This window comes from Octopus sinensis, linkage group LG1 (genome assembly GCF_006345805.1).
Source record: "Octopus sinensis linkage group LG1, ASM634580v1, whole genome shotgun sequence".
Taxonomy (NCBI): Eukaryota; Metazoa; Mollusca; class Cephalopoda; order Octopoda; family Octopodidae; genus Octopus; species Octopus sinensis.
This window is the reverse complement of record NC_042997.1, coordinates 183,303,490-183,315,833: the sequence shown is the minus strand read 5'-3', so window position 1 is coordinate 183,315,833 and position 12,344 is coordinate 183,303,490. Positions and strand designations below refer to the sequence as shown.

Below are 12,344 nucleotides of genomic sequence, written 5' to 3'. Positions count from 1 at the left end.
TGCAAAGAAGGGAAAGTGAAGAGCAGTGTTGTGATCGATTAGCACATATTGCTGTGCAACGAGCCACCCAGAGCAACAAGCAATGTTCAGCACACCGAACAAGAAATGCTTCCTCTACTGCTGCTGCATGAGCTTCAGAGACTGCAGCACAGCACACAGATCAGCTTACAAGAGATGCAGAGACTGCAGCACAACATGCAGTTTGACTTACAAGAGATGCTTTTTCAACTGCTGTTGCACAAGCTGCAGAGACTGCAGCAACAGCTGCTGCATGTCCCATGGAGACTACAGGGGAAAGACAACAATGACTGAAGGCTACAACTCAGCGAAGGGCTGCACAACGTTCCTACTCAAGGCCATGCTCCTCATGTTGGTCAATGACAGCATTCAACTACAATCCTACAATTGACTACAGTAATCACCCTGACGTTCAAATAATTAAGGAGAGAGTCAGTTTAGATGAGATACAGTTTGGGTCTGTGCCAGAGAAAGCCTTTGACAGGGTCCCCCAATCCCTTATCTGGTGGTCTATGCAGAAGCTAGGGATAGATGAGTGGTTAGTGAGAGCTGTAAGAGCCATGTGCAGGGAAGCTGTCAGTAAGGTGAGGGTTGGCAACGAGTATAGTGAAAAATTCAGGGCAGGGGTAGGGGTCCACCAAGAATCAGTCCTCAGCTCCTTCTTATTCATCATAGTCCTCCAGGCAATAACAGTGGAATTCAAGACAGGATGCTCCTGGGAGCTTCTCTATGATGATGACCTTGCTCTAATTGCTGAGTCACTATCAGAACTAGAGGAGAAGTTACAGGTGTGGAAGCAAGGTCTAGAATCGAAGGGCCTTAGAGTCAATCTAGCAAAAACCAAAGCCTTAATAAGTAGGAAGGCAGACAAATCACAAATCCCTTCAGGTAGATGCTCAATCTGTAGAAAAGACGTAGGAAGAAACTGCATAAGATGTACCCGGTGTAAACTATGGACACATAAGAGGTGCAGCAATATCAAAGGAAGGTTAACTGGGAAGATAGTTTTTGTGTGGCAAATGCTCAAGAGCAATAAACACTAAAAATGTGCAGAAAACAGCTTCTGTCACATGCCAGGGGGAAAAACAAAGTAGTTGGTAGCTTCCATTACATAGGTGACCAAGTCAATAGCGGAGATGGATGCTCTGAGAGTGTAGCTGCTAGAATAAGAATAGCCTGGGCAAAGTTCAGAGAGCTCCAACTTTTGCTGGTAACAAAAGGCCTCTCACTCAGAGTAAAAGGTAGACTGTATGATGCAGGTGTGCAAACAGCCATGCTACACAGCAGTGAAACATGGGCCATGACTGCTGAGGACATGAGTAAGCTTGCAAGGAATGAAGCTAGTATGATCCACTGGATGTGTAATGTCAGTGTGCAAACACGACAGAGTGTAAGCGCCCTGAGAGAAAAGTTGGACATAAGAAGCATCAGATGTAGTGTGCAAGAGAGAGGACTGCGCTGGTATGGTCATGTGTTGTATATGGATGAGGACAGCTGAGTAAAATAGTGTGACGCCGTACCAGTAGAGGGAACCTGTGGAAGAGGTAGACCCAGGAAGACATGGGATGAGGTGGTGAAGCATGACAGGTGATGACAAATGACTGAGACCTTTGGAGATATGCTGTGCTTGAAAAGACCTGGCAAACCAAGTGAGACCATAAGCATGGCCTATGCCAGTGCAGCACAACCAGTCCATTTAAGAGTACTCTTCAATCATTGGGCAATAAACTGCACTTGCAAAGACCTGCTGGGTCAAGTGAAGTCATTGTTGTGGCCAATGACAGTACTGTCTGACTGACACCTGCGCCGGTGGCACATAAAAAGCACCATTTAAGTGTGGTCAATGCCAGTGCTGCCTGACTGGCTCCTGTGCAGGTGGCATGTAAAAAGCACCATTCGAGTATGGTTGACCCCAGTGCCAGCTGACTGGTCCCGTGCCAGTGGCATGTAAAAAGTACCATTTGAGCGTGGTCATTGCCAGTGCCACCTGACTGGCTCCTGTACCGGTGGCACATAAAAAGCACCATTCAAGCGTGGTCGATGCCAATGCTACCTGACTGGCCCTCATCCCAGAGACATGTAAAAAGCACCCACTACACTCTCAGAGTGGTTGGTGTTAGGAAGGGCATCCAGCTGTAGAAACTTTGCCAGATCAGATTGGAGCCTGGTGCAGCCTTCTGACTTGCCAGCCCTCAGGCAAACCGTCCAACCCATGCCAGCATGGAAAGCGGACGTTAAATGACGATGATGATGATGATATATACATACAAGTAATGTTAATCGCCCACATCAATATGGCTGTACAATGTTACTACTAGTTTAACCCCAGACAGATCTTCCACAGCACTGCACCATGTACATATATACTGCCAGCAGGGGAGTGAACCCCTACAGTCCTCCAGCTGACGACAGGATATATGTATAGGTTGCAGTGTTAGACCTATAACCAGCTGGAAGATCTGCCAGGAGTTAAACTAGTAGTAACATAGTACAGCCATATTGTTGTGGCAATTAACTTTACTTGTTAGTATAGTTACTACTCTCATCTCTTGTTGAGATTTTACAACTAGCTACTTTGCTTTTATATATATATATATATATATATATATAGGGAGAGTTTACAAAAAAAACAAAAGATGAAGACAGGTGGTGTACAAAACAAACAGATGTATTAGTATAACGCTCAGGAATATATATATATTTGTGAGTGTATATGTGTTTGCATCTCCTGGTTTTGACATTGTATAACTATAAATAACCATCATACTCATACAAGCAATGTCATTTATGTCTAGTCTTGCCTCAAAACATGCCTGGCCAACGAGAAACATTACCTTACTTAAAAGCAGGTGAGACTTGGTGACAGGGAAGGTATCAGGCTACAGAAAAATCTTCCCCATTGAATACCATCTAAGAACAGGTAGATGTTAAAACAATGATCATCATCATCATCATTTAGGGTCCGCTTTCCATGCTAGCATGGGTTGGACGGTTCAACTGGGGTCTGGGAAGCCAGAAGGCTGCACCAGGCCCAGTCTGATCTGGCAATGTTTCTACGGCTGGATGCCCTTCCTAACGCCAACCACTCCGTGAGTGTAGTGGGTGCTTTTTATGTGCTACCGGCACGGGGGGCCAGTCCAGGCTGGCAACGGCCACGATCGGATGGTGCATTTTACATGCCACCGGCACGGGGGCCAGGCGAGGCTGGCAACGGCCACGATCGGATGGTGCTTTTTACATGCCACCGGCACGGGGGCCAGGCGAGGCTGGCAACGGCCACGATCGGATGGTGCTTTTTACATGCCACCGGCACGGGGGCCAGGCGAGGCTGGCAACGGCCACGATCAGATGGTGCTTTTTACGTGCCACCGGCACAGGGGCCAGGCGAGGCTGGCAATGGCCACGATCGGATGGTGCTTTTTACGTGCCACCGGCACGAAGCCTGTCGGGGGCGACGCTGGCAACGGCCACATTCGGATGGTTCGCTTACGTGCCACCGGCACTGGTATCACAGCTACAATTTCCACTGATGTTGAATGATGATGATGAAAATAATGATCCTTTTCAAACCTCTGAAATAATACAAATGTATTGAAGCACCTGTACAATTATAAGGTATTTTAATTGAAATGGCAAATATACTCACTACATTTTCAGCAAACATGATTGTTCACCCCTTTTTGCTGTGCTTTGCCAAATTTGTTTTTCCTAAGTGATGTCACTAATCACTTCACCACTACTTACATGCATGCATGTCTATATGTGTGCGGGGAGGGGGTATATGTGTATAGATAGGTAGATAGATAGATAAAAATAGATATAGCCTGTCTATGGGGTCACCTTGGGTTTCACGTCCATAAAACGTTTAGCTTTACAGCGTTTCTTCAGACCCTAAAACCCTTTGGCCTATGGCCTCTCTCTCTTTATAAACTCTACTGCTCTATAACTTAGAGTGTGCTTCTATTTCAGATTTATGATTTACTAAAGATATATATATATATATAATTTAGATAAGGCCTGTTTATAGGATTACGTTAGGTTTCACGTCCATAAAGGGCTTAGCTTTATGGCGTATCATCAGATCCCAAAACCTGTTGGCTTAAGGCCTCTCTAGCGAGTGGATATATATATATATATATATATATAGAAATTCAGGGTGAGTACTTGATAATTGTAAGCACCTGTATATACCGTTTGGTGGTGTAGGTGGTGGAGTAAATTAATCAAAATAAAAACATGATGCCAAGGATTCAGAGGTACATATGTTTCGGGCCTTTATTAGACGGATTTATAACAATGCATAATGTGTGTCTATGGCCTTCTTCAGCCGCGCACAATTACCACCTCAAGGACATGTATTACATCAAAAATTCTACGAATTTTTGATGTAATACATGTCCCATAGACAGGCCATAGACACACATTATGCATTGTTATAAATCCGTCTAATAAAGGCCCGAAACATATGTACCGCTGAATCCTTGGCATCATGTTTTTATTTTGATTAATTTATATATATAGGTGTGTATGTACGTACGCATTAAAAAAATATCGATAACTTCAAGTCGTGGAATCTATCTTTTCAACTGATATCAACAAGTTAAAATTTTGCAAAATTCAAGAACTCGATTCAAGTCTTCCTAACATAATTTTCACCCGCTGTCTGCGATGTCACATAGAGAATGAATGAAGCAGAATCTTACCCTTTCTTTAGGATATTGTCCAAACATGTCGGGGTGAACAGCAAAATAGAAAGGACGGAGTGCAGCAGCCACTTCACTCGTGTTCATATTTCGTTTTACTTTTGAACACAAATGATAGCAGAGATGTTTCCTGAAGAAGATATTTAAATAATACCATAGATTTGCATTCAAAACAATAAATTTTGCATGGAATCGAGAGAAAAAGCAATTACTAGTCTGATTAATTATATCTGCATTGTGAGGCTTGCGAGATATAAACTTCTTAACATCATTGAAAATTCTTTTCTCGTTTGTGGTCAATGTTGACCTCTGCTTTTTGTTTAGATTTGAATAAACTTCTTTCAAATTTTGTAAGAAACATACTCGTATAAATGAAGTATTTTATTGTCATATTTGTGCTAAACGTCAGACAATAGAATTAATAGAAGAAAAAATTTTTTTTAAATAAAATTAACATGTCTGTCAACAAAAATCTTTTAAGGATCAACTTTCAAAATGTTATTCAAAGAATCAAGAGCACATGTTCATCGATAACCTTCAGGTTGTTGAGTTTTGCATAAATCAACATAAAATAATAAATGAATATAAATGAATAAAAGCAATGGAAATAAATTATTCAAATGTTTTCAGAATAATGATATCACTAACGCATTATCTTAAGGTAATTTAAATGCCTCGTTTAAGTTTGAAATAAATTTCCCTCGAAGCTTTTTATTATTGTTTGCGTTACTTACTTGGAAGAAAGTACTCTTAACATTTTTGTAAACATGTTTTCAGGAAGCCGTTAGGAAGTATTTCTTTTTATGTGATATAATTTAGCGATGCCATTTATTTTTTCTCTCTAGTTTTATGTTGTTGCCGTTGTTTTAAACAGTACGTGTTATTCAAAATTATCCGAAGGGCATTATTTCTCGTCAAAATAAGCTACACGAAAATAATAAACAGCTGATTGCTATGTGAACATAACGGGTTATATCAGGTTTACAGTGACGTAAATGCGGGAGAAAAATATATTATTTCGGTTCACTTTTAAAAGCAAAAGAAAAAACTTATTTATCTGTAAAATAGCAACAATAATAAGGAAACGATATTTCACTTTTAGAGTAGTTTTATTGCCTCCCCCCCTCCTTTCTGTAGATGATACGAAAATGAAGAACTGACTTTCTTGAGAGAAGCGAGACCGCTTATGTTCTCAAGTAGTGCTAATGTTGTAGTTCAAAGTTGATCATTTGTGAGCGATAATAATAATTACAATTTCCCTTTTTACAAGAGATCATGGCTATGAATGAGAAAAAACTAAACGAAGGCCATGCACATATGCGAACAGCCGAAAATAGGTTTGTTTTTTATGTTCATAAATTATTTAATTTGTTACGAAGCATGAAATCTTTCTTCTTTCAAAGCCCTTAATTGACACTTGAGAAAACATTGACAAATGCATAAATTCGCTAAAAACAAAAGACACGCCTCGTACTTGATTAATTTCAGTCTTAGAAATAATTCTTACTTAAATTTTAAAAAATACAAGCACAGACTAGTGTTTTATACTCAATATTTAATGCCGATCCTTTAAATCAGTATTATACTAAATTCTTTAGACCTTGTTGATATTAAAGAATTGGCAAAAACGTCTAATGTTACATCATAATTTTCCTTGTCTTCCTTTGCTACTCATATTTTCTTGTTACATGAATATATAACCCAAATGTTGTTTTATTTTTTCCGATCGATTACTTGTATTTCTGTTAAATATCAACTTGGTCTTGTACATAGAGAAGATAAATGTAGATCCTGTCTATCCTTCCTGTCTGCATTTGATGGAAACCAACCTAAACCATCGCTGTTTTATTCATTAATAAATTCAGAAACCAACACTATAATAAGCTGGGGTTTTTTAAAGACTGAATTGAATGTTAATTACTACGTAAACGTTGGAGATTTAACACTGATTATTATGTAGGGCATTTTAATGTCAAGAAAAATTATCCATCTCTTAGATCTATATCTGATACGTTACAAACTTCTCTATTTGTCTCTAAACTTTAGACATTTTTCTGTATGCTTTGAGGGTCGTCATTAATTATTATTCAGTCTGTTATAATACATGTTAAAACATTTTTGCTTCAATATTTTCGTGTTTAATTATATTTCCGTTATAACTAACACAATGCAGAGTAGGGCGGAAAGCTTCCTGCGAATCTGGTCGCGGACCGGTTTCGATTCCCAGCTGTCGTCATTTCACTTCGTTTACATTGCTGTCTTGTTGACAGCCTTAAATTCAGTTTTTATAGCATTCAAATGGTAGCGTTGCATGCTTCACAATATTTACATTCTTACTATATATCTGAATCAATCCGATGATCAGGTGATTAGTGCTGTTTAACATGGTCACAGTTCAACGAAAGCAAGTTTCGTTCATTTTATTAATTCTTGTTCAGACGAGTCGGAGTTTTAAAGAAAAGAAAATCCGTTTGCATCTATGGGTTTGTTGTAAGTAAACAGTTTACAACAGGACTTCCTTATTAGATTTGGAAAAGTACATTACCGGACGTAATTTAATATCCTTCAGCACTCAACGTAACTTCATTAAGTACAAGGTCACATACTTGGCTCAATACTCTAGAATTAAAATTTTTGGGTGGCTGCAATAGATGACTGCAAAAAAAAAAAGACCAATTCTACTATATTTGGAAGAGAAGACCCTTGTGAAATTTATCATCCACTAATTAAAAACCAGTTAATTTATGATTCCCATAATGTCTTATTTCAACTTATAAAAAAGTTGAACTTATGAGTGGAGTGTCCCAGTGTATTTTACCCCAAGATAAAGAGACCTCACTTAGTTGCAAGCATGGCTGTGTGGTTAAGACACTTGCTTTGCAACCACATCGTTTCAGGTCCAGTCTTATTGAGCAGTACCTTAGACAAGTGTTTTGTATTAAGAGTCCCAGGCCAAATAATGCCTTGTAAGTGAATTTGGTAAGACAGTAGCTGTATGGGAGCTTGTCAATGATATTCCATGTGTGGGGGGAAAAAAACCTGGAACCAAAGGGCCTTAAAATTAACTTAGCAAAGACCAAAGTTCTCGTAAGTCAGAAAAAAAATGCAAATTTTTTCAGGAAAATGGTCCTGTTTGATATGTAGAAAAAGTGTTGAAAGAAATTCCATATGGAATAGCCTGTGCAATCTGTGGACACATGAGAGGTGTAGCAGAATCACAGGAAGGTTAACAGGAAAAGCAAACTTTGTGTGGCAGATGCAGAGAAACAGTACATAGTAAGAATGTACAGAAAATAGATTTTCTCAAATGTCTGGGACGATTCTTAGAGGTAGTAGATAGCTCTGGTTTCCTAGGTGACCTAATTATCTGTGGAGGAGTTTGCTCTGAAAGCATAGCTGCTAGAATGAGAATAGGATGGAGAAAGTTCAAAGAGCTTATCTCTGTTGTTAACAAAAGTCCACTCTCTCAGATGAAAGGCATTATGTGTGAGTACAAACATTGTGCATTATGTGTTAGTACAAACAATGTGCATTATGTGTGAGTACAAATAGCTATGCAACATGGCAGTGAAATGTGGACCATGAATGCAGAGGACTTCTAAAAGCTAGAGAGAAATGAAACTAGCATGCTCTGCAGGATGTACAATGTCAGTGTGCATGATCAACAAAGTGAAAATGTGTCGAGAGAAACATTGTGCACAAGTGGAATCTGTTATAGTGTATAAGAGAGAAGGCTGTACAGGTATAGTCATGTGAGGCACATGGATGAAGATAGCTAAAAGTGGATGGGACAAGTGGAAGAGGGCGACTCAGGAAGATGTGGGACAAAGTAGTGAAGAATAATTTCCAGATGTTGAATCTCACAGAAGAGATGACAAATTATCAAGATGATTGGTGATTTTTTGTGCTCAAATGGATTCATCCATATCAGCACAAATGAGGCCCTAAAATTATGTCTATACCCCTGACCTAAACTGTTCCTAATGTGTCTCTTCCCCACAACTCATCTTCATCACACCTACCCTCAATGACACTTCTGACTATAGCACTATTCACTCAGATATTATAACTATATGAGAACCATTTACTTTGTATCTCACACTCTCAGCATCATCCTTTACCATCGTATTTCCCCTGACTCCCCCTTTCACATCCACTATCCTCCTGTACACCCTTTCATTAAGACCCCACTACTTTCGTTCATCCTTCCCTGTAACCCTGACCTCGTCCCTGGTATTGTGCATCTCTCACACACCACCCACACCCCACATTGCTTGTGCTACTGCCTATCATCTCCCTGACCCATCTTCTGCCCTCCTTCCTCCAAGCTGATATTTGCCATTGACCTCACTTCCACCCATTCACTATTCACTGCATCCACCTCTATTCATCTGCCATTCTCCTTTCCTACTCTTACAATCTTACCTACCCATTCACCCTTTCCAATCTTCTGTTCATATTCTCTCTTATATTCAGCTTCCTGTAACTTGAAGGTACACCCTTGCGTTGCTGCACTGTCTTCTCTCCTTTTCCAACTGGAGTAGCCTTGTATTTTCTCTACTGCTAGACACCTGTTCTTGTCCTTCTATCATACCTGGCACAAAGCCACCTCCCTGAATGGTACACCACTTCAGTTGAGGGGTTTGGTCTTGCAGGTTACTTGGTAACCTCACTTGTGCTAGTACCACATGAAAAGCTCCCAGTACATTTTGTAAAGTGGTTGGTGTTAGGAAGGGCATCCAGCCATGGAAACCATTTCAAGGCAAACATTAAAGCTTAGCACAGTTTTCTGACTTGTCAGTTCCTGTTAAACTGTCCTACCGATGCCAGCATAGAAAGCAGATATTGGTGATGATTTGTCTTTATGTTTATTCCACCACCACCACCACCATTACTCGACAACTGGTGCATAATACTTGCTTTAAAATTTCTTAGTTAACTAGATCTAAGAAATACTTGCTACCAAAACCCTCTTTGAATGGAGGAAAAACTCTTTACTTTTTTGAGACTGATGAAAGGCTATTTTCATACTCTAGACTTGCTTTTGGTAGTGCCAGTAATGCCATTTTCCAGAGTATGATGACTGATTTTGTCACCAGTAATAAACTAACTGGTCTATTGCTAGACACTGTTATTTGCAAAAAAAACATCATAGAACATGACATGAATCTACCAATTTCTGACATATATTAAAGATTACAGGTTTACTTTAATAATGGGAAGTAGAAACTACTATTGCAATCTTTGGATAGCTGATTGCTAAAGACTCATTTTCTCTCGGTCCTCAATAGTTAGAACCATTACTGAAGCTTAAAGTTTCTGTAGTTCCCAAAAGCTTATCCAAAAATATTGGGTCATTCATTTATTATGCAAGGAGATTCCAAGATATTTGTATGTAATACAACCGCCAATGGATTCATCTTCCTTCTGCTTATCCACTGAAGCAGGGATTCTCAACTTTGGTGATCCATATTACTCTTTACTCTTTTATTTGTTTCAGTCATTTGACTGTGGCTATGCTGGAGCACCACCTTTAGTTGAACAAATCGATCCCGGGACTTATTCTTTGTAAGCCTAATACTTATTCTATCGGTCTCTTTTGCCGAACCGCTAAGTGACAGGAACATAAACACGCCAGCTAGGAAGACAGACACAGACACACAAACATACATATATATATACATAAATACGACTGGCTTCTTTCAGTTTCCATCTACCAAATCCACTCACAAGGCTTTGGTCGGTCCAAAGCTATAGCAGAAGCCACTTGCCCAAGATGCGATGCAGTGGGACTGAACCCAGTACCATGTGGTTGGTAAGCAAGCTACTTACTACACAGCCACTCCTGTGCCTGGGTTAAAATTTATGTGCAATTATACTTCTACAATATGCAAAATATTTTAATTTTTCTATACAATTCCTAATAATATTTGATTATAAAAATATAGTAGGATGTTGTTTTATACACCTCAAATGGCTATGGACGTCCAGTAGAATAAAACAGGAATCAAAGGTGTCCATCGGCAAAAATAAGAGTTGAGAACCACTGAATTAAAGCAGTTGTGACCCTTGAAAAGCTGAAGAAAATAATTTCTGAAGTAATTGCTCATTCTATATTGCTCATCATAAATTCATTGGTTGTAGCTACTGATGGCATCTGAAGTGGCTTTAATAGCTACTCTCTCCCAAGAGGGATGACCAATAACTTTTTTTTCAAGTTCACTCAAGACATTGTCCTACTTTTAAAAAGGAAGCTGCAGCTATTATTGAAAGCCTACATGTAAGGAAACGTGTTTTACTGGGCAAAACTGTTAAGCTAAATATTTTTAAAGTATTATTCATCAATAGATATTATTTGCTTCCTTGATTTTTGTTGAACTTTGTTTACTTGTATTGTTTTATATATATATCATCATCATCATTTAACGTCCGCCTTCCATATATATATATATATATGTGTATGTGTGTGCATACATACATCATTGCTATTATTTTAAACTGTTCCGTCACTTTCCAGGGAGAAAAACTAGAAATAGTTGATAGTTTCCGTTACCTAGGTGACCAAGTCAGCAGCGGGGGCGGGTGTGCTGAAAGTGTAACTGCTAGAGTAAGAATAGCTTGGGCAAAGTTCAGAGAGCTCTTACCTCTGCTGGTGACAAAAGGCCTCTCGCACAGAGTGAAAGGCAGACTGTATGATGCGTGTGTACGAACAGCCATGCTACATGGCAGTGAAACATGGGCCGTGACTGCTGAGGATATGCGTAAGCTCGCTAGAAATGAAGCCAGTATGCTCCGATGGATGTGTAATGCCGGTACTCACACTCGGCAGAGTGTAAGTACCTTGAGAGAAAAGCTGGACCTAAGAAGCATCAGTTGTGGTGTGCAAGAGAGACGTTTGCGCTGGTATGGTCATGTGGCGAGAATGGATGAAGATAGTTGTGTGAAAAAGTGCCACCCCTAGCGGTTGAGGGAACCTGTGGAAGAGGCAGACCCAGGAAAACCTGGGACGAGGTGGTGAAGCACGACCTTCGAACTTTAGGTCTCACTGAGGAAATGACTAGAGACCGAGACCTCTGGAAGTGTGCTGTGCGCGAGAAGACCCGGCAGGACAAGTGAGTCCACAACCCGTGGCCTTCTACATGGGATGGAGCCAGCCTACGTATGCATACCTTCCCTTCTTGGGACACAAAACTCTACTTGTGAAGACGTGTTGAGGCAAGTGAGGATCAGAATCGAAATCGATCAATGGAAATTGCGGATGTGCTACCAGTGCCGGTGGCATGTCGAAACTCTGCTTGTGAAGACCCATTGAGGCAAGTGAGGATCAGAATCGAAATCGATCAATGGAAATCGATCAATGGAAATTGCAGATGTGTTACCAGTGCCGGTGGCATGTAAGAGAACTTTCCATTTCGCGACCGTTGCCAGCACCGCCCCGTTTCGTGTCCGTTGCCAGCCTCGCCTGGCCCTCGTGCCGGTGGCACATAAAAAGCACCATCCGTTCGTGGCCGTTTGCCAGCTCTGTCTGGCACCAGTGCGGGTGGCACGTAAAAAGCACCCACTACACTCACGGAGTGGTTGGCGTTAGGAAGGGCATCCAGCCGTAGAAACACTGCCAGATTT

The 12,344-nt window shown here is 40.4% G+C and overlaps 2 protein-coding genes across 2 annotated transcripts in view; one reads left to right on the top strand and one right to left on the bottom strand.

Annotated features, from left to right (window-relative positions):
* LOC115218661 (T-cell activation inhibitor, mitochondrial) overlaps positions 1 to 5,799 on the bottom strand; it is a 64,308-nt gene extending 58,509 nt beyond the window's left edge. Inside the window, exons 1-2 of the mRNA XM_029788591.2 lie at positions 5,456 to 5,799; positions 4,722 to 4,851 (exon numbers count right to left, since the gene is read on the bottom strand). Coding sequence (XP_029644451.1) covers positions 4,722 to 4,851; positions 5,456 to 5,490 — 165 coding nt within the window. The 5' untranslated portion in view covers positions 5,491 to 5,799. The remainder of the gene's footprint in view (positions 1 to 4,721; positions 4,852 to 5,455) is intronic.
* Positions 5,800 to 5,846: 47 nt separating this feature from the next.
* LOC115218673 (gamma-soluble NSF attachment protein) overlaps positions 5,847 to 12,344 on the top strand; it is a 36,183-nt gene continuing 29,685 nt past the window's right edge. The window contains exon 1 of the mRNA XM_029788603.2: positions 5,847 to 6,058. Within this exon, the coding sequence (XP_029644463.1) occupies positions 5,997 to 6,058 (62 nt within the window). The 5' untranslated portion in view covers positions 5,847 to 5,996. The remainder of the gene's footprint in view (positions 6,059 to 12,344) is intronic.